The 22,289-nt window shown below is 47.0% G+C and overlaps 1 protein-coding gene across 1 annotated transcript in view; it reads right to left on the bottom strand.

Moving 5' to 3' along the window:
* Nucleotides 1-498: 498 nt before the first annotated feature.
* Nucleotides 499-22,289, bottom strand: part of LRP4 (LDL receptor related protein 4) — a 61,740-nt gene continuing 39,949 nt past the window's right edge. The window contains exons 22-39 of the mRNA XM_036326944.1: nucleotides 21,277-21,466; nucleotides 21,057-21,188; nucleotides 20,013-20,153; nucleotides 19,302-19,388; nucleotides 19,023-19,194; nucleotides 18,275-18,437; nucleotides 17,928-18,153; nucleotides 17,278-17,581; nucleotides 15,760-15,978; nucleotides 15,460-15,594; nucleotides 14,499-14,607; nucleotides 12,806-12,950; nucleotides 12,450-12,563; nucleotides 11,071-11,206; nucleotides 7,744-7,811; nucleotides 7,096-7,183; nucleotides 5,497-5,638; nucleotides 499-2,953 (exon numbers count right to left, since the gene is read on the bottom strand). Coding sequence (XP_036182837.1) covers nucleotides 2,621-2,953; nucleotides 5,497-5,638; nucleotides 7,096-7,183; nucleotides 7,744-7,811; nucleotides 11,071-11,206; nucleotides 12,450-12,563; nucleotides 12,806-12,950; nucleotides 14,499-14,607; nucleotides 15,460-15,594; nucleotides 15,760-15,978; nucleotides 17,278-17,581; nucleotides 17,928-18,153; nucleotides 18,275-18,437; nucleotides 19,023-19,194; nucleotides 19,302-19,388; nucleotides 20,013-20,153; nucleotides 21,057-21,188; nucleotides 21,277-21,466 — 2,904 coding nt within the window. The 3' untranslated portion in view covers nucleotides 499-2,620. The remainder of the gene's footprint in view (nucleotides 2,954-5,496; nucleotides 5,639-7,095; nucleotides 7,184-7,743; nucleotides 7,812-11,070; nucleotides 11,207-12,449; nucleotides 12,564-12,805; nucleotides 12,951-14,498; nucleotides 14,608-15,459; nucleotides 15,595-15,759; nucleotides 15,979-17,277; nucleotides 17,582-17,927; nucleotides 18,154-18,274; nucleotides 18,438-19,022; nucleotides 19,195-19,301; nucleotides 19,389-20,012; nucleotides 20,154-21,056; nucleotides 21,189-21,276; nucleotides 21,467-22,289) is intronic.

Below are 22,289 nucleotides of genomic sequence, written 5' to 3'. Positions count from 1 at the left end.
CTTGTTCCCATTCCAGCACTTTCCTTACATCAGATAGTCTTGCCAGTGACCATCACTGCCAGGCAAAGTCAACTTCTGTGACACTGAAGTTCTCATAGACCTAGAACTGAAATAGAAGATACATGGTATATATGCCATGACACTTTTTTCCAGCACCTGAATGATATGTCACTGAAGATCATGACACTTTGCCCACTGAGCCTGGACAGGACCTCAGGCAGCCATGACCAACCCATCAGAGTTGGTACTTATGATGAAGCCTATCTGCTATCCTTCCTCCACAGGAAATAAGGGTTTCAGAAGCCAATGAAGCCTGGTCTTGGCCTGTTTTCTCAAGATGAGCTGAACTTCCAGGCAGGAACTTAACACCCTTCATTGCTCTTCACCATCCCCAGATCCCCGAAGGACTTCGCGATGATATCTGCAAGCAGGTTTCCCTGGCATGGGTCTGCCAGACAGCAGGTGCAGTTATGAGTCATGACTCCAAGCCAGGCAAGGTGATTAAGAAAAGCTAAATTTATATTAAATTACCATAAAGTCCTAAAATACTGAACATAGTGGTTAAATAACTCCAGAAAGTCCAATCTCTCCAGTGAGTAACGTTAAAACCATTACACATGAGCGTGGGACAATCACTTCCATTAGTTTAGGACAGAGAAATTTTGCTTTTTACATAGTAAATCAGTGCTCAAATAGATATTTCTTCAAATATGTCCTTTCTACATTCTGAACAGCCCAAGTGCAATAAGATCCTTCCCCCGTTCATCCGTCCCCAACTGCGAGTCTGAGGACCCAAAGTGCTCCTTCTTTTACTTCCCCATCAAGCGTGAAATATCCCCCTTTCCTCCTGGAAGGGGCATCTTGCCTTGCCATCGCTGTGCACTGGAAAAGCCTTCTTGGCCTGGCCTGACTGCCCTGTGTAGGCCTAGACCTAGGGCCGCCTGCTGAGAGCAGGGCCAAGGGCTTGGCACCTGTTTTAAGCAGGCATAGAACTGACCAGGAAAGGTTTGCTCTTACTTTCCTTTTTCACTCGCATTTGACAGCTGGCTTCTCAATACCAATAACCACAGGAGATGTTTCAAATCAGGAAACTTCCTCTAGAAGCCCTCCCCTCCATTCTCAGCCCTTGTCCTCGCCTGTCATTTCTAATTCCTGGGTGGAAGGGGTCTGGATTTGCCCTGGGTTGAGAGGGCTTCATCAGTGGTTCTCTCTACCTTTTTAGTCCTTGTAATTTTTATTTAGCCCTGCTCACCACAGGCTAGGTCAGAAAAAGTCAATTAGGGAGGGAGGGAAGGAGAGAGAGGGGGAGGGGGGAGAGAACGAACTAGGTAGAAAATTTAGGACAGAAAAAAAAGTCTCACTCCCTGGATACGGACATGAGACACATGCTCTTTGTATGAATAAGCATGAACCACGAGGTGGCATCTCAGCCTGGAAAGTAAGTCACTCAGCTGGGAAGAGAGTTGGAATGCAAACTTCACCACCCATAGCCACAGGCTCTCTGTCTACTTAGATCCCTGAGCACCTAAGAGAGAACACAGGAAGTTCAATCTCATGGATACTTCCTTTAGGCCCTGGCGGCCCCAAGTCTCTAACCCAATTGCTCTTCCTGACCATTTATGAACACTTCTGGCCCTTCTTTGCAAGGTTGTTTTGGATTTCTGTGCTCAAAATCCCAAAGAATGAGGAGGGAGAGATTGGCAGAACATTAAGGGTGATATGCTATGTTTGGTTTAGGCAGTGCTTCTTAGATTCTGCAGAGTCAGCCCTCCTGGACCCACATTCACTCAAGCCATTGGTTCACAACCTGGTTGCTTAGAGCCAAAGACTCAGGGAGGTACTGGCCAGTGGTGGTACCAGGAGGGAATTCATATTAGCCAGCTGCCACGCTGGGGCCCCCAGTCATCTGAAGGTAGAAAGGCTCTAGGCTTTCTACCAGGAGGAAGAATAGCTTGCGTCATGCCCAGATCTCACCAATTGAAATACAGCAACTCTTAGACTGAGGATAATATCCATTGCCAGCAATGGACAGAACCCCCAGGCCCAACCACCCCTAAAAGCTTTTTCGTATTACCAATGCACTTGAGGCTAGAGGTTTCCCAGATGCCCATACCAGCTGGGCTGACTCCTCCTCCTCCTCTCAGGCTTTATCCTTCATCTCTCTCTTTACCCATGATCCCCTGCTCAGCCCTTGGTGGGCCAGTTCTCTCAGAGAAGCGGTCAGGCCAGCTCTGATGGGGGAGAGTGCAGTCTTAGATCATCAGCTCTTATGGGCAGGCATTGAGGGCACCAGAGGAAGGGGAGGTGGAGCCTGTAGTGATGAGGAATCATTACTGAGCCTCGTTTTGGGGAGGCTCAGGACGGAGTGCAAGAAGCGAGGTTCATGGTAAGTTCCAGGTCTAAATTCTTGGATGTGCCATCATTTCTTGCGCCATCATTTCTTGTGTAGTTATGGACTCAGACAGAAGCAACTCCTGTGCAGGGCTCAGGAGCAGATATGGGGTGGGATGAGGAGGAGCGGGACAAGCACACAGGAAGGGGGCCTGTTGTATAAGTGAGCACAAGGACTGGATGCCCATAAAGAGAAGGAGCAGGCAGGGAGGGAGGGGTACATGGGCACTTAGACCTGGCTCTCGGAGGAGAGCTTGCGTTTGTGTTTCCAGCCTGTGTCTGGCAGAGAGCCCCGTCTTTCAGGAGTGGCTGCGGTATGGACACTGCTGCACTCGGACTGCTCTTCCTGCAACAGCTGCTCCGTCTCTGTGTCATCCAGGGAGCCAGAGCTGGCCTGGATGGACACTGTGTCTGTCTTCATGCAAACGTGGTCACGAAGAAGGCCCCCCCGTGAGCTGCGCAGTTGCTTCAGGTCATCCCACTCAGCATCGTCCCCAGACAGGAGGCAGATTCCCTCTACAATCTTGATCTTCTCCTTGGTGTAGTTATGGTCAGGTCCACCCTAGGGTGGAGATCGGGGAGACATGATCAGTTGGTTGGCTCTCTATAAAGGATCTCATGGTGAACTGAAAAAGGAAGTGGATGGGGTAAGAGTGGGCATAAGAGCACAAAGATCCCACAAATAAATGGGAAAACTTGGTCAGAGCAAATAGATGAGGCTTAGCCTAAAAGGAGAGGACTATGAAGATTGTTAGAGTTAGCACACAGGGATGAGGGAGAACCATGGCTTCCAGTCCTGCATCAGACGCTCACGGGCTATGTTACTTTGGCAAATTACTTAGCATCTCTAAAACTCAGTCTCCACATCTGCAGTGTGGGAGAATAATAGTGTCCATACCTCAGAACCAATTACTGTGAGGGTTAAGGCAGGCGATACATGGAATGCAGTTAGTAGGTGCCTGACACGGAAGATGCACTAAATCACATTAGCTATTATATTACATTGTTATTGTGATTTATTAGTGGGACACAATGCGGATACACCTGATCAGAAGCAATTGACAAAAACATTTAAATGTGCATTTACTCAGGGTTTTAAGCTATTTTTGTGCTATTTTGTTCTTAATTCTTTCCTTTCTAATTTTGTTAAGGGGGAAAGTTTTGGGAGGTAAGACTGGAGGAATCTAAAAAATCCTCTTATTTGGGTTCTAAGTGTCAGTCCACTGGGGTCCTGTAACATAAAAGCTTTTGTAGGAGGTTCTTCTGGCTCTGCAACCCGAGATAACTCCAAGGACAGTCTTAAGTTCGACTCAGACTTCTCCCTTTATTGGTTCCTCAAAGGGTAGCCTTACTCCTGGTTTCTGGGGGATACCAACCAATATGCTGCCTGTGCCAGGAGAAAATGGGCCATGGCTTGGGTTCCATCCCTGGGACAGTGTGCCTGCCAAGAGCCCTGCATCTGCTGCTCTATTTTAGTAACAATTCAACCCCACAGATATTTACTGAGCTCTTACATTAAGCAGGATACTTGGATGATTACACAATACAAAATGGTCCCTACCCTCTGGGGGTGACAACTCCCTGGAGGAAGCAGAGAGACACATGGCGCATGAGCCCTCATGCACGCACACACGTGCCCAGTCACCCAGCACACCCTCCAAGCTGAAATTAGTGCCGGATAAAATGCAGGCCACTCAGTCTTCATCACAGAGACACGCGGGCGGGGTAAGTTAGAGAGAGGTGGGGGACATGGCACTAGCAAATTCGGGGGACACCACTCCCTCTGCAAACACACAGATACCTGAAATCAAGAGGAAATCAGAAGAGAAAGGGTGAGAGACTATCAGAGGGATGAAAAAGCTGCTGAGGAAAAAGCATACAACAGAAGAAAGAGGTCACGTGATTTAAATTTATAACCTCTGGCCTTTATTGGGGTTGTTCTCTGGGGTATCAGACACTCCAGGGACCCAAGAATCTTTGAGTCTTTCTCTCAAAGACGTTAGTTGAGGAGGAGTCTTCTGTCCCTAGGACTGCATGCTCTCCTGCAGGGTCTGTTTGGCTTGCAGTGGAAGCTTTTTAAGTAGGGGAATTCAGGGATCCAGAAAGTACCTAATTATTATGTAAAGTGTATTCATTATGCATGGGAGCCCTATAGGGATGAAGGCAGGTTTTGACTGCTAGACAGACCAAGAAAGTAGACTGATGAGGGTCTCATAAGGGATAACTTTTGATGAAGGGTTTCAGGAGTTTAGAAAAACAAGGGTCTTATCAGACTAGATAACTCTGAAACCTCAGGCTGTAGTTCCCTAGTGGAAATGAGACTATTTTCATCCAGCCTAAACATCCAGCAAATAATTTTTTACTGGAGCAACAAAGGAGTTAAAAGAACAAAAGCACATAGACCATCCGAATTCTAGAGAAATCCCTTAAGACCCCAGGGAAGAATAGCAAAACACCAGCTATTCCCAGCCACAGCTGCCAACAGTTTGGATCAGAGGTTAGAAAAGGAAGAGTCCAGGAACCCTTAGGTTTTTGTGGGTGCTGTCTAGGAGTTTTGGGATTGCTTCTGGGGAACACAGCCTCACTGCAGGGAGTGACAACTCCAGGAGGGGAAGAAGCTATGAACCTAGCAAAACATCTCCTGTGCACACTCCTATGCTTTCATTCCTAAACCTTCCGGGTCAGTTTTCTAACCGTGCTCTCACTAGGGTCCTTCAGAAATCCAACAGATCTATGATTCTAGATCGGGGGTGGGAACCTTTTTTCTGCCAAGAGCCATTTGGATATTTACAACATCGCTCGCAGGCCATACAAAATGATCAACTTGAAAAATTAGCCTGCTATATTTGGTCAAACATTCAATTAACTCAACCCTAATGCCTTGGTAGGGCCAGACCTTATACAGCCCATGGGCCGGACATTCCCCACCCTGGTTCTAGATCTAGAAACTCAAATCCCATTCAGTTCTTTTGTTCACTATAAGTTCCCAAGTGGTAGGTGGGACTACCCAACATCCCTTACTGATTTATTCAGGCAATTGGAAAATAACCCACCCGCCTCCACCACCACACAAAATACCCCTCCAATAGAAATTCTAATTTTTACCTCTTTCTTATAGCACAGTTGATTGTACATGGCTGGTTTCGGGATTGCTTCAATTTTCACTTCCTGAGTGGAAGTTCGGTAGGAGGGGTTGCTGTAGGTTAGGTTCCCCATTCCAGGATCAGTTAACTTGGACTTTTTGTGTCTTTAGGAGGAAAGGTGATGAGGAATTAGTTCAGATCTTTATGAGGGAGCTTCCAGGGAAGTTGTAACCGGAGTGTGGTAGGCAGCCTCTAAGATGGCCCCATGATCCCGCCTCTTGGTACTCCCACCTTCTGAATCCCTACCCCTTGAGTGTGGGCTGAATCTGGTGACTCACTTCTGATGAACAGATAATGCAAAAGTGATGGGTACTAGATTAGGTTCCAAAGAAATGTATGGCTTGCATCTTACATTGCCTTTACCTTCTCACTCTCTCGTACTCTTGTTCTGGGGGAAGCAAGCTGCCATGTTGTAAATTGTCCTCTGAAAAGGCCTATAAGGCATGGAACTGATGAGGGAGTCTCCAGCTAACAGCCAGCAAGGAACTGAGACCCTCAGTCTAACAGCTTGTGAAACACAGAACCCTGCCAACACCCATAGGAGTGCTCTTGGAAGCCGATGCGTCCCCAGTCGAGCCCAGAGATAAGACTGCAACCCTGGCTAATACCTGGACTGCAGCCCTGTAAGAGGCCTTAAAGCAGAGACACCCAGCTAAGCTGCATCCGGATTTCAGACGCATGCACAGAAACTGTGAGATGACAAATGGTTGCCATTTTAAGTTGCCAAGTTTTGGGGTAATTTGTCATACAGCACTAGACAACCAATACACCAAGCTTTAGAGTCAAGATAGATCGATGTTTCAGCCCACCTCTGTTACTTACTAGCTGGACATAATCTAAACTTTCTGAACCTCAGACCCTCATCTGTAAAGTAAGGAATAATAATATCTGTATTACAAGGTTGTTGTGCTATTTATACATATTCATAAAATGGCAACTGTTGTTGTTAGAAGGGGCAGCAGTACAAAATCCTGACATTTTTGCTGCAAGCTGTGTTTAAAACATTTGGGGGATATATATACGTATACATATATGTGTGTAACACACACACACACACACACACACACACACACACACGGTCATAAAGAGATTATAAATTGATAACGACACACTCAATCTGCTTAGGAAGATCCCTACTGAGCAATGATACATCATCCAATATTGTAGTAAAGGGCCGTGTTTGTGTGAAGAGAAAATCACTTCAACTTCAATGGTTTGAAGTACTGTGGGGTCATGGACAAGCAGATGCTAGGGTCAGTCCCAGCTTCACCTCTTCCTGTGTGACCTTGGGTAGCACCTGTTGTGCCCTCAGCATCCTAGTTTACAAAAGAAAATCCCAAGGATTGCTGTGGTCACAAAACGAGGGCTTGGGCAGTGGCTGCAGAAGAAGAGTCACAATTCAGATTTCTGCCTTTCCCTTCTACTGCTCTGACCAGGGACCCAACCTTGAAATGAAGGGGTCAGAGGTCGATTTATCAAACTACAGAGCTTTGGGAGATCCCAGATGCACTTATGAGGACCAACAAGCAGGTGGTCCTCCCTGCAGAGAGACTGAGGTTACCTGTATAGCATCAAGGCTGCAATCACCACCAGAATCAGCAGAATGCTGAGGAGTCCGCCGATGACATAGCTGGCATGAAGTCCTTCCCCTAGGAAGAACAGAGAGACAGTAGGGGGACGACTGACAATCTTCTAGCGGGCATGAGGGGCGGGGCAGTGAAGGGCTCCTTTTGTAGGTGTTGGGCCCCATATCACCTGAGGATGGCTAGGGGCCTCCTTCTCAGAGGAGAGGCCACAGGGGTAGATGGCTGAGAAGAAACCTACCATTCCGTCAGCATCACTTATCCTAATTCCACCACTTACTGGCTGTGTCATGAAGGGCAAGATGCTTAACTTCTAAGCTTATGTTTTCTCATCAGTTAAATGTAAATAATAAATTGCTCATAGGGTTGGTGGAGGTTAAATGTGTGTGTACATACAAATACACACACACACACACACACACACACACACACACAGGGCTTAACAAATGCCTGGCATGTGGAAAGTACTCCATAAGTGGTGGCTATTATGATTATTCTCTCTATGGATTTAGTCTAAGAAAAGGGTTCATCCACCTCAAAGAGTCCCTATGAAGGTTCTGGAAGATGCCAGTAAAGACAGATGTTCCTTACATCTTCTTCAAAACAGTTGGGCACTGGGAGCTTACCTGGAGCAGCAGGTACGGCCTCATTGGAATGTGCACAGAGGCCCAGCTGGGCATCCTTTTCAGAGCATCTGTGGGGCACAGAACACCGAGTGTGAAGACTACTGGTGTTTGATAAAGATCTTGCCCTTCTCCAGGGAAAGGGGGAGAGTCCTGTGAATGGGGCTTTCAGGTTTAAGAGCTATACCAGGGGGGAGGTAGAAGTATAGAGAGGGCAGGACCAGGAAATACAGAGAAATCCATCTTGAAGACTGTGATGCTATATCATGTGTAAATGTGTTTAAAAATATGTACCCCTTTGAAAGGATTCCTTTAAAAGGAGAAGCAGGTTTCAAATGAGCTGGAAGCTGCTGAAAGAATACGCAGTACATCAATAGAGGCTTTATTAAACGACCAGGATGAGTTGAAAGAAGCTACCAGTCAAGCAAAACTGATTAAAGATTATCACAAGGTCTAAATAGACCTGAAAATAACAATATTTTTTCCCCCGCCTCTTGATTCTTTCACAAAGGAATATGCAAGACATCCAGAGAGAGGGCTCAGGTAACTAACTTGAATGCTAAAAGGGCAACTTCCTGTGGCACATTGTGAGCAGCCAATCACAGGCATCTCCTGAAAGCCTAGAGAAAAAGTGCTTGCAAGACATCTGAAACCAAGATGCACTGAATCTTCAAATGGAACTGACAGAAAATATCTGAATAAACCCAAAGAAAATCAGAGATTAATAACGATTGATAGTACTTAAAAGTTAGTGAGAAAGGTACATGTTTATATCTGCATGTTTGCTTTTCTACATAAACACTTCTAAAACAAGAAAATGGGCCCTAACCGGTTTGGCTCAGTGGATAGAGCGTTGGCCCGAGGACTGAAAGGTCCCAGGTTCGATTCTGGTCAAGGATTTGATCGACTCTCATCGATGTTTCTAACTCTCTATCCCTCTCCCTTCCTCTCTGTAAAAAATCAATAAAATATATTAGAGAAATGGGACATGTATAATGAATTTGATCATATGCAAATCTTACAATTTTAGGGATATGAGTCTAGAGTTCTTATTTGGGATTATTATGTTTCTGTTTTCAGAATTGAAATCAAGTGTTGATTTTCTTTTAAGCTACATTTGATATTAAAAATAAAGAGATGGATATGTATTACATGGGGGGGAAAAACTGTTCTAATAGAAAAATGTCGGAAACAGTAAGACTGGGAAATGAAATTACTATCTTGAAAGGTATCTGCACCCCCATGTTCAATGCAGCATTATTTACAACAGCCGAGACATAGAAACAGCTAAGTGACCATCAACAAATGAAAATGTGATTACTTACACACACACACACACACACACACACACACACAGAGGAATACTACCCAGCCATTAAAAAAGAAGGAAATCCTGCCACTTGTGACAGTATGGATGGAACTCGAGGGCATTAGGCTAAGTGAAATAAGTCAGATAGAGAAAGACAAATATCGTATGATATCACTTATATGTGAAATAAAAGAAAGAAATCAAACTCAGACACAGAGTACAGATTGGTGATTGCCAGAGGTGGGAAGTGAAGGAGAAAAATGAGTAAAGGTGGTCAAAAGGAACAAACTTCCAATTATAAGATAAATAAGTCCTGGGGATATATAGCATGGCGACTATCCTATATAATAAAACCCTAATATGCAAATCGACCCAATGGTGGAACCACCGGTCTCTATGACGCGCACTGACAACCAGGGGGCAGATGCTCAATGCAGGAGCTGCCCCCTAGTGGTCAGTGCGCTGTCACAGGAGGAGTGCAGCTCAGCCAGAAGCTGGGCTCACACAGCCATGGTGGGCTCCACTGAAGGCGGGTGGTAAAGAGTGAGGGGTCCTGGACTGTGAGAGCCCCAGACTGTGAGAGGGATGTCTGAGAGGGATGTCCGACTGCCGGGGATCAGCCTAAGCCAGCAGTCAGACATCCCTCAGGGGTCCCAGACTGTAAGAGGGCACAGCCGGGCTGAGAGACCCCCCTTCAGTGCACAAATCTTGTGCACCGGGCCTCTAGTAGTTAACACAGTATTGCATATTTGAAAGTTGCAAAGAGAGTAGATAAGGAAAAGTTCTCAACGTAAGAAAAAAATTTATAATTATGTGTGGTGATGGATGCTAACTAAACTTATTGTAATCATTTTGCAATATATATGTATATCAAATTTAAAACTATTAAGAGTAATTACATATGGGTATTTATTTCTTCTTTATTTCTATCTTTATTTTCAGATTATTTTTATAAACTGCACATAAAAAAATTACACTTTGTAAAAAAGAATTTCTCTAAATTGAAAAATAAAGAAAAGATAAATAATAAAAATAATTTCTCTAAATTGAGTAAGATCATATTTTATCAATTTTAAGATGTGTATATTTTCTATATTCTGACATCACTGAAATAGAGATGTGTCTTACAATCCGTGGCATCTCACAGTTGCAGTTGGTCGTTTTTTTAGTTTAATCTCTTAAATTAGGATGCGTCTTAAATTGATCACACCTTCAGTTTAATGAAACACAATCCTATATAACAGAAGCCTAATATGCAAAGTGTCCAGTTAGCCGATAGGCTGTTCAACCAATCAAAGCATAATATGCTAATGATATGCTAAGGCCACTCAACCACTCACTATGACATGCACTGACCACCAGGGAGCAGACACTCCAACCAGTAGGTTAGCTTGCTGCTGGGGTCCGGCCTCAGCCTGGCCTGCGCCCTCTCGCAATCTGGGACCCCTCAGGGGATGTCAGAGAGCCATTTTCGACCCAATCCCACAGGCCAGGCTGGGGGACCCCACTGGTGCACGAATTCATGCACTGGGCCTCTAGTATTTTATACTTCATAGGAGACCTGTACATGGGTATGCTTGCTTACTTAATAACAATACGTGTGTGTGCACAGGCATGCCTGGGTGTTTGAACATTATAGGCATTATAAGCTAAGGCCATAGCATCCCCAGGCATGTGCCAAGTCATAAATCCGCAGTAGAGAGACCTCTGTGGCTTAGCGGTATCTAAATAAACTGTTGGATCAGACCATATACTAAACCTGTGATGTAAGAGCAAATGTTACAGAAAGAAAGGGAACTGTCTGAGGGATTTCTCCATAAAGCTGCTCTAAAGTTTATTGCCCTTAAATCACCTGCAATAGTCTATAGGTCTACATATCATCTGCTGTCCCGAATAGCAGGGACTGTTGGCTAATGATGTGATCTACCTCCCATCTGCCAGAATATGGCTGGGATTATAATTTTCTGCTGGCAGGAGATGGTGATTTGAATCAAAGGGCCCTCAATCACATGTGAACCCACCTTCCTCCCATCTCCTCCAGAGATGTGCGGGTCCGAGTGGTAGAAGAACGCAAGGTGGTAGGTAGTGTGTTGGTTAGCACTGGATTCCTTTCACTTATACTGGTAACCCTGGGAGCTGGGGGCACCAGGCCAGGTACTGGAGAGAAAAAGAAGACTGGAATAGGTCGCTGTGCCCCAAATCTCTACATGTGTACCAAGGGCAGCATCAGGAGAACTTGACAAAGCAATCTTTTAGCTACAGTGATCTTGGGCACACTCATTAGTGGCCCTTCTCAATACTGTAATTAAAAAGGATTTGATTTACCACCACCACCACCACCACCACCACCACCACCACCACCACCACCACCCCACTTTAAAAACCCCCCAAAAAAGGATTTGATTTACAATATCAATATGGAATATCAATGGGCTAGCTGACTTACAAAGGCTAGGAAGAGCCCGGCAGGTGTGGCTCAGTGGTTGAGCATCGACCCATGAACCAAAAGGTCACCAGTTCTATTCCCGTTCAGGGCACATGTGTGGGTTGCAGGCTTGATCCCCAGTAGGGTCGTGCAAGAGGAGGCAGCCGATCTATGTTTCTGTGTGTGTGTGTGTGTGTGTGTGTGTGTGTGTGTTTAATACTAATTCCTTTTTTTAAAAAAAATATTTTTATTGATTTCAGAGAGGAAGGGAGAAGAGAGAGAGAGAAACATCAATGATGAGAGGGAATCGTTGATCAGCTGCCTCCTTCACGTTGGTCCGAGCCCGCAACCCAGGCATGTGCCTTTGACCAGAATTGAACCCTGGATCCTTCCATCTGCAGGCCAACACTCTACCCACTGAGCCAAACCGGCTAGGGCTATGTTTCTCTCTTATCATTGATGTTTCTATCTCTCTCTCCCTCTCCCTTTCTCTGTCTATGAAATCAATAAAACATATTTAAAAAACAAAACACAAGAAAGCTCTTAGCTGGTTTGGCTCAGTGGATAGAGCGTTGGCTTGCAGACCGAAGAGTCCAGGGCTCGATTCTGGTCAAAGATACATACTTTGGTTGCAGGCTCCTCCCCAGTCCCGGCCTTGGTCATGCAGGAGGCAACCAATTGATGTGTTTCTCACACATTGATGTTTCTCTCTGTCTTTCCCTCTCTTCCACTCTTTCTCTCTAAATCAATGGAAAAATATCCTCGGGTGAGGATTAAAAAACAAACACCATAAAAACAAAGGCCAGGTAAAGAGAGTAATGCTTGGGCCAATTTACCAGACAAACTTATTACTCACAGTCACTCCTCTCTAAGACACTCTGAGGGGATCCCACCCAGAAAGACAAAGCTGAGACTGCTGATCCCCTACCCTTCCAAGGGCTTTGCTGTTTCAAGGGGCCATTCGGTCCAACTTACCAAGGGAGCAGGGCCGGCTGTCGGGCTCATCAGGACAGGCACACACAAAGTCTGAGGCTCTGGCAAAGCAGAGGTGGGTGCAGCCGCCATTGTTCACACCACAGGCATTGGTTCCTGGGGGCAAAGCAGAATGTCTGGCCTGGGACAGGACTAAGTCTCCCAATTTGACACTTCTCAAAAAGGAGGAAATGCAGGGCTACCTCGTTCCCAGGAGGGGTATAACCACAGAGGACTAAAAAGGTCTAAGAACCAAAAGGCTCTGCTGTGGCTCTAATTGTCTTGGTCATGAACAGTCCTTGAGGGGATCCCCCCCTACACTGATGGTAAGGAAGTAGGCTTAGGACCCAGGAGCCCACCTGTCTGCCGCTGAGGGGAAACCACAATGATATCCATGAGTCCTTCCACATTCGCCAACACTGTCTCCTTGTTCCGGCCTGAGTACTTGTCAACACGCTGGATTGACTTGGTCTGCCAGTCTGTCCAGTAGATCCACCTGTCCTGCTACTCAATAGGGAATCCCAAAAAAGAGGAAACATTATTCAACAGTCAGACCCCAGTCCAGCTTCTGTGCCCACAGTATGTGTATGCCCTCTGTTGAAATGCTCTCATCTTAAATCCACCAGGTCAGCTTCTGTGCCTCCCCAGATATGACACTGTCCAGGAAATCTCCCCCAGTCTATGTAGCATTTACCATTCTCTCCTCCATGCTGTTCTGTGCCTGTCCTCACTTCTATAAGTGAGTGCTGACACTCTATAGTCAATTGTTTACATGTTTGTCTGTCTTGTCAGGTCAAGTTCTTCAAGGACAAGAATGTGTTTCATTCATCTCAGTTTCCAACACCTCACACTTACTTAGTACTTGGCCAGTTGCTCAACGTATGAGTGGGTTCCAGTACCTAGCATATAGGGGTAAATTGGAGGGTCCGTCTAAGGTCCCTGCTCTCCTGGGCCTTTCACTCAGAGCCCTGGGAAATCCTCTGGTTACTTCTGTGGGCAGCTGCCTTCTAATGCAGTGACCCTGAGAATCTCAAGTAGGGGTGGGGAGGGGTAATGAAGTGGGTTCCCTCCCTGCCCCTGGGGTATACATCAGAAACCCCCATGGGAAACTTGCAGATTGAAAAACCATAGTCAATATTATCCTGTAGTTTTACATTTGGAGTATGGGGTGGGGGTGGGAGCCTATAATAAGCAAAGCCAGACAAAAACTTATTGGCTGGTAGGCTATAATGTAGAATACATACAGAGAAATAGATGTTTGCCAAAAAGGGACAAAGATTTTTAAAGGATTGAGAATCCCTGTTTTGGTCCCAGGCTTCGTAGAACTCCTTTTTTCCTTCCCTGAATTATTTTACAGGGTTAGAACTCTCAAAACTGACAGCCAGTAATAACTAAAATGATTAGAAATATAATAAGCATTGAGTGCCAGAGACTAATGCTCTGTGTATACTTGAGGAGGATACTGTTATTAAACTCATTTATTAAACTATACATAAGTAAGTGAAGCTTAGAGAAGTTCAGTATCTTGTTCACAGCTGCACAAGTTGCACAGTTACTTAATGACACAGAAGAACTTGAACCCACACAACTGGCGCACTGGAGATACTCAATGAGCACTTATTGTCTAGCTGCCTCAACATTCTGGCTCTTAGCCACTCTACCCTCCTGCCACTAAATGGGCTGCCTGAGCTCAGATGTTGGGGCCACAGCACTAGGATCAACTGGGGAATTTGTTAAAATGCATATTCCTGGGCCCAAACCTCATGAAGCAGATTCTTTACATTCAGAAACATGTATTTTCACAAGCTCCACAGCTGATTCTGCACACCACCACTTATGAGCCACTCCTTCGAGTGCTGGGACATGGGGGTGGTGGGGCAGGCCTAGCAGGACACATGGTGGTGGCAAGGATTCAGTGTAGAGGAAAACACCCCTAAAATGAGCTTCCATCGCACACCTGTTCAGTAGCATCTAGGGTTGAGGCTGCCAACTTAGAGCCCCGAGGAAATACCCCCGGTTAAGGAGATTTAGCTAACTTTCTTGAGCTAGTACCTGAGTGAGGGCAAAGGGGTGGGACACGTGGCTGACCAAGACCTGCCGTAGCTTCCCATTGAGGTCAGCACTCTCAATCCGGTCCAGATGTGCATCCACCCAGTAGATTCTGTGAAGGAAAGGAGATGAGAGCGGCTGCTCAAAATGCTCGCCAGGGAGCCCAGTTGCTCTCCCCGTCCCCCTCCAGGGAGCTGCCTGTCCCTTCCTGAGCTGAGCTGGCGAGAGCTGTGCGCAGTCAAGAAGCACCATTGATGAGAGGTCACAGAGTCCCAAAGCTGAAGAGAAATTGGTGACTCCTAAGTGGGGAGGCCAGTGCTGTTTTAAGGGGAGGTGGCGGGGTGGGGAGGCAGGAGAGCAGGCCCTCTAATGACCTCCAAGGAGCCACCACCAAGTCTTATCTTCCTACCAAAGAATCTAAGTCAAAACTCCTATAAATGCCCTTCAAGAAGAGACTGGGTCTACAAAAACCTCACTGAGGTTAAAGGAAGAGGGCATTCCTCTTCTCCATCCCAACGCCTGGGTGACTGATTCCTTTCCCTACTTCTGAGGGCAGAAAGGGGAACTGACTACTTCAGAGCTCCTTTCACCCCTCTCCTGCTCTTTAGCATTTTTTATCTAGACCAGGAGTTGCAAATCCCAGTATCTGAAGGGATCAGGAGAACAAGGAATGTGAAGTCCTATGCCCTTAAATGATGGGGGTAGTGGGACCAGTGGTCCAGCCAGAGGACATGCTCTGCTAAACACACTCAAAACCGGTAAACCAGACAAATAAAACGCACCTCAGAGACGAGGGCTGGATTCAGCAACCCCTGCTCTAAGAATGTTTGCTTGGCCTTCTCACTGCTTTCTCTTCCCCACCTACCAACAGCTTTCCATCTTTTTGTTTTCACTACTTCAATCTCAAGCATTCTCTCCTCCGCCCACCCTATTTCCAGGAGGCTGTTTGGGACACGATTCCCACCTGCGGGTATCATAGTCCAGGGTCAGGCCATTGGGCCAACCCAGGTCTGTATTGATGAGGACCTTCCTCTCAGAGCCGTCCAGGTTCGCCCGCTCAATCTTGGCAATGTGGCCCCAGTCTGTCCAGAAGAGGTACCTGAGATACAGCAGTGACATGATCACTGAGGCATGGGAAGATGGCACTCGGAGCTCGAGAGAATACAAGGGACACACCGATGCCACTCACAGATAGGCCCCCTCCACTGGCCTCTTCACCAGGCCCTTCTCCCCTGGGTCTCTTTTCTGCAGGCCAAGAACTCACCCCTTCCTGGGGAAAACAGCAATGGCCCGAGGCTCATCCAGGCTGTTGTTGACCAGCACTTTGCGGCAGGAACCGTCTAGCCTTGAGGCTTCAATGGTATTTCGGCCTGTATCTGTCCAATATAGATTTCTGGCCACCCAGTCCACGGCCAGCCCGTCGGTGGTCTTCAGCCCCTGCCCGATCACTGTCTCCATGTTGCTGCCATTCAGATCTGCTCGCCTTGGGGGAGAGCCCAGGGTTGGATGACTGACCAGACTGAAACCCCTTTAATCCATGTTCCCGTAATTGTATCCCTCTATATTGTTAGCTCCATAGAGGCAGAGACCAAGCATCTGTAAGTGCATTCCTCAGCATCTACACAGTAGGAACTCAAAATATTTGCAGAATAAATACTTCTTAAGAGTACAGAGTGTTTCCTGCTATAAACAGGGGGTATTTTGGTCCATGTCTTGCCAGAAGAAGGGTTAATAATTTCCCATATACCTTAGGGAAGGGATAAGGATTGCTAGGGAGCCATTATTTTTAAAAAAGGCCAATTTGGCAAAACCTACAGGTGTATTTTTACAGAAGTCCTAAGCCAGGGAATTCAGGATAGGGGCCATGTCATAAACACGTGGGGACTTGTCTAAACATATGCCCACCTGCCCCCAGCATGAGATTCTCCAGGGAGAACGAAGGAGAGTGTCCTTGTTCCTGCACGTGAGAATCTCTGCATGGTGAACCCCTCTTACTGATGGCAGAGCACCATTTTCCTCAGCTGTGTGGGGTAAAAATATTAAATACAAATAGAACAAAAATATGAAAACAAAACAAAACAAAAACCTAGTGAACAAGCCTTGTTGGTCAGCGCTCCTGTTTCACAATACAGATGCATGGTTTAGCTGCATGGCTGATTCTTCAATGAGTCTTAGCAGATCCTTAGAGCAATCCCAGGGCCCGGTGGTAGGGATTAAAGGCTCCAGGTCCCCAGCCTGACATTATCTGATCTTTCCATTTGCTTTACATACTGAGCTTCTATTGATCTTTAAATCAACAAGAAAAAAAACCCAAAAGGCCCTGTCTGGTATGGCTAGGTGGTTAGAGCATCCGTAGGTGCACCAAAGGGTAGTGGGTTCAATTCCTGGTCCAAGGCACATACCTGGATTGCAGGTTTGATCCCAGTGCCCAGTTCGAGCGTGTGCAGGAGGCTACCAATTGATGTCTCTCTCTCACATTGATGTTTCTTTCTCTCTCTCTCTCCCTCCCTTCCACTCTATCTAAAATCAATGGGAAAATATTCTTATCCTCAGGTGAGGATTAGCAAAAAACAAACAAAAAACAAAAACAACAACACACAAAACACCAAAAGTTTGAAACTCTGTTATAAGTGATAACACTACAAAGTGAACAAGTTAGGATCAGAACTCACTAAGTTGTCAATTCACTGAATCCATTTAGAGGTCAACACAGACCCTAACCTCACCCATCAGGGACTGGAAGGAGGCCTGTGGCCTCTGGAGGTTTCAGGGATACTCATACCTGATAACATCCAGGAACACATCTGTGTAATAGACTTTTCCATCCACACTGTCGTAGTCCAGAGAGATGACATTGTTGAGTTCAGGGACAGGGACATGCACATCTGTGTGGTCGCTGGTGTCCAGTGAGATGCGCCGGATGGAGCCACGGCTGGAGAAGAGCAGGTAGGTCTCGGGAGAGGGGTCACAGGTCTTTCCATCTCCCTTCAGCTGGATGCCCGTGGGGCAGGCACAGGAGAAGCCAGAGGGCCGCGGCAAGCAGAGGTGGGAGCAGCCACCATTTCTCGAGCCACACTTGTTAAAACCTGGTGATAAGAGACAGAGAGAAGCATGGGTTTGGACACCCTGCCTAAAATATTGTCTGAATCTTACAAAGTTTCTTGTGCCTGATTTTCAGCTGTTCTAAATAACAGGGTTTGCCTGGCAGGGATGAGGTAGAAGAGGCAAGAGTGTCTCCACGGATCCTTTGAAAGTGACAGCATGATGTAGTTGTAGTACCAGCCATACCAGAAGGGAACACAGCCTGATCCTGGAAGGGGCTTAGATAGGTCCCTGTCTCCGTGATTATAAAGAAATCTCTGTGCTCTCTGATGTTGTGATACCCCCAGAAAGCCACAGGCTCTGGTTCACAGACCTAGGGGGTCTTCTCACCCAGTGGCTGGGCCCGGTCCACAGCCTGGATGTCCATGAGGCCTGGCAGGTTGGACCTCACCAGGATGACATTATTGCCGGTACCCTTGTCAGCACGGTGGATGCTCCGAGTCTGCCAGTCGGTCCAGTAGATATAGGAGTCGAGCAAGGTGAGGCCATAGGGGTGCTGCACAGGTGACACCAGTGTGTGACGATTGGCACCATTTAGGTCAGCGACCTCAATTCGCTGTAGAGGAAGGAGAGGGTAGGGCTGGTTATCAGTAAACTAGGAGCTCCCGGTGGAGATGCCAAACAGACATCTCCCGTCTTCCCAGGTTCCTGGGAAGCAGCAGGAGCAGGACTCTCACCTCGGTGTGGGCATCAGCCCAAAGCAGTTGGGAGCTGGCCTTGTCCACAGTCAGGCCATTGGGCCACCCCAGGTTGTTGTTGATGAGCACTGTCCGGTCTGAGCCATCCATCCCGGACCGCTCTAACTTGGCGTTCTCTCCCCAGTCTGTCCAGTACATGTACCTGGGCAAAGAAGAATACTAGCTGGTTATTCCCTCAGCTCCTGGATATTGAAGGTACTTATAATAAGTCAAAGTCTATGAAAAAATGACACATTTGCAAGATGAAAAAGTTCCTGATATCTGCTTCGCAATAATGTGAATTAAGTTCACACAACTGCACTGTACATTTAAAAATAGTTAAGATGGTAAATTAGTATTATTTTTTTTACCACTATTAAAGAAAAAGTACTCTCCATACATTATCTCACGTAATCCTCACAAGAGTCACAAGGTGTGACTCATCTCCATTTACCAGTACAGGTAAGGAAGCTGAAAATCAGAGGGGTTAAACACCGCACTTAAAGTGACAGATGCAGCTGATAAATGGTGAAGGAATTTGAATCCCAGACTTCTGAGTCCAAGGCTTATGCTTTTAACCTCTACACTATGCTGCCACTCTGAAAGGAGTCACAGAGAGTGAAACAGCCACAGGAGGCCGGTCTGTGTCCCTGTGAAGTGCACTTGCTCTCCACTGCCCATGTTCACCCCATCCCTAGCCCCAGCCAAGCTGACCCATCCTGGGCCCAGGCACAGAGCCAGCTCTCACCCCATCTCATGGTACAGTACAATGGCTCGGGGGCTGTCAAGATTCTGCCACACCAACACTTTCCGCATGGACCCGTCCAGGTTGCCCACTTCAATCCGGTTGGTTCCAGTGTCTGTCCAGTATACTTTCCGGCCAGTGGCATCCACTGCGAGCCCATCTGTGGTTTGCAGGCCTGCAGGAAGTCAAGAAGAGCACACTGGCTCCTGCCTTAAAACAGATGGGCTATTTCCTCAGCTCTGTAGCCAGACAGGTGGTCCCTGGGCTGGGAGCAAGGCCCACCTGTGGTGATGATGTCCTCGTGCTGTGAGCCATCCAGATTGGCACGGCTGATCCTGTGCAGCGTGCTGTCTGACCAGTACACTTTTCCTGGAAAGGGAAGGCTTGGCTCAGCCTGGACCCCCGACCCCCACAAAGGGACATGCACAGCTGACTCAGGCCCTGAGACACCAGGGCATGACAGAGAGCCCTGTAACCCATAGCAAGGAAATCAATAGAAATGTAGCCCTAGCCAGTTTGGCTCAGCGGATAGAGCGTCGGCTTGCAGACCAAAGAGTCCTGGGTTCGATTCTGGTCAAGGGCCCATACCCCAGTTGCAGGCTCCTCTCCGGCCTAGGGTCCTGATCGGGGCACATGCAGGAGGCAACTAATCAATGTGTTTCTCTCACATCGATATTTCTCTGTCTTTCCCTCTCTCTTCCACTCTCTCTAAAAATCAATAAAAAATATCCTCGGGTGAGGATTAAAAAACAAAAAAGAAATGTAGAAATGTCATAGCAGGATAGCTCTTGGCAGAGAAGGAGAAGGGGCCAGAAACCTTGCCTTCATAACCAAAGAGAAAGTGCTGTAGAGACAGGGCTGACATTGTGTCAGAAGGAATGGTGAGCCCCCAGGTTCTTAGCAGGAGGCAGAGATAAGGAGATAAGGAAAGCAAGGATAGCAGTTGCTATAGGGCAGGGACAGGAGGCCAGGGGGAAGGAGGGCCACACAGACCTTCTTGGGGATCCACTCCAATGGCAATCGTGTTCTTCATGGTAATGTTGATTGGTACCACCACATCGGCAAAGTAAGGGATGTCCAAGGACACCATGCGTATGTCTATCCTCCTGGCGAAGATGAGGAAACTATTCATGCCTGCCCAGGTGGGGAGAAAAGGAAAGGACAGTCACCCTAGCTCAGCCATGAAGAGGATTTGGAGTGAGGCAAACGGAAGTTCATGCTCTGGCTCTGTCAGATTCTAGTTGAGTGATCCTGGACAACTCATTTAAACTGTGTACCAGAATCAATATTTGGACCATGGGGACCATAACTGGGTGGCTGTGGGACTAAAAGAGATCATGTACAGACAGCACTGTATAGCGAGTTTGATACAGTCATAAATGATAGCTCTTTATTAATATTATAGAAGGACTCTCTTTGAAGGACCCTTTCCCATGAAGTTTTGAGAACTTCATGTTACGTTAAAGAGGGCTTTTCCCCCAGCCTGGGAGGCACAATTCACAGTTCCTTTCCGACTAAATTTCCTGGGAAGTTAGAATTCCAACGCAGCCCACCCACGCAGCGTCCCTTGGGGAGAAATGCTGACTTCCAAAACCTAGGCAGCCAGGTCCTGCTTCTCACAAAAGCACCTCATCTAAGGGAAGCTCCATTACATTGTAAATATCATACGTTTTAATGTTTATTATGAGCAATTTGGGACAGCTGGGGCTAAAGTAACTTATTCTAACCAAATCAGGATATAATGACAATTTTCCAACAGATGTAAATGAAGTGTCTGAGAAGGGAGCATCTTTTATGAATATGCATGAAGACACCATAAGAACTAGTTGGGGCCTGCCTCCAATCCTGTCTACCTGCTCCCCGGCCTCTGTCCTGGACCTCTCCTCTTTTCTAAAAGCTCTGTCCCTCCCCTAAACCTCTAGAAGCACCAGGACTCACGGTTTCTCAGACCACATTGGAGTCCATCTACAGGGAAGGAAGAGAGCCACTGCCCCTCCCTAAGCGGCTCCCTCCAGGTTTCTGATGCTTAAGACTCACCTGGTGAACATATCTTGCCATCAGGCATCAGGTTGATGCCCGTGGGGCAGGTACAGCTGAAGCCACTGGGATTTGGGGACCGAAGACACAAGTGGCTGCAGCCACCATTCTCCATAGTGCATGGTGTGGTCACTGGGAAGGGAGGAGGAGAGGGGTCAATAATGAGGACTACAGCACAGGGAGGCCAAGAAGAAGCTGGTGGCGGCCAAGGGCTGCTCACCTGGGGGCCGCCGGCGGTGGAAGACGTGGATGTCCATGAGGTTCTCCAAATTCTCCTGCAGGGTCTCCCGGTCCAGCCCCGTCAGCCGGTCAGCGCTCTGGATACTCTTGGTCTGCCAGTCTGTCCAATAGATGCGCTCTTCATAGAGGGTCAGCCCAAATGGGTGGGGGAGCTGGCTTCCAATCAGCACCTATCAGGGACCCAGCACGTGTGTCATCCCCCAGCAAGGTCCCACAGAACTCAGCAGTGCCTGAGCACTCGGGCAAGGAGCCGGAATGCAGCTTGGCCGCTGCTGCCTGCTGTGTGACCTCGTGTGACCTTGTGCAAGAGCTGGTTGTCAAATCTCTCTGCGCCTTAGTCTGCCAATCTGTGATAGGGTTGTGATAATGCCTGGTTCCAAGGGTTGTGTGATGATTGTAAAAGATCATGTATTGTTTATATCATCTCAAAGTATCTGCACAGATTGTTTATTAATTACAAAAGGAAAAGCAACTTTACAATGGACATCCTCTTAATGATTCAATTCAAGTTCACATCACAGTAATGTGATGAGTCAAGATCTGTGCCTTACTGACGAGACACACTGAGAACTCAGGACTTGACTTCACTTAATGTAGTATGACTGTCCCCAACACATAATCTGAATCTAATCACAGGGAAATAGCAGACATATTGAGGAATATTCTAACCAAAATAACTGGCATTTCCTCTTTAAAAATACTAAGGCCAAGAAAGACACAAAGCTCAGCCCGCGTGGCTCAGTAGTTGAGCGTCGACCTATGAACCAGGAGGTCACGGTACAATTCCGGGTCAGGGCACATGCCGGGTTGCGGGATAGATCCCCAGTGTGGGGCGTGCAGGAGGCAGCCCATCAATGATTCTCTCTCATCACAGATGTCTCTCTCTCTCTCTCTCTCTCTCTCTCTCTCTCGCTCTTCCTCCCTGAAATCAATAAAAATATATTAAGAAAAAAAAAGACATAAAAAGGTTGAGAAAGTATTCCAGATTAGAGA

The sequence above is a fragment of the Myotis myotis genome, unplaced genomic scaffold (genome assembly GCF_014108235.1).
Source record: "Myotis myotis isolate mMyoMyo1 unplaced genomic scaffold, mMyoMyo1.p scaffold_m19_p_10, whole genome shotgun sequence".
Classification (NCBI taxonomy): domain Eukaryota; kingdom Metazoa; phylum Chordata; class Mammalia; order Chiroptera; family Vespertilionidae; genus Myotis; species Myotis myotis.
This window is presented reverse-complemented; position numbering and strand designations above follow the sequence as displayed.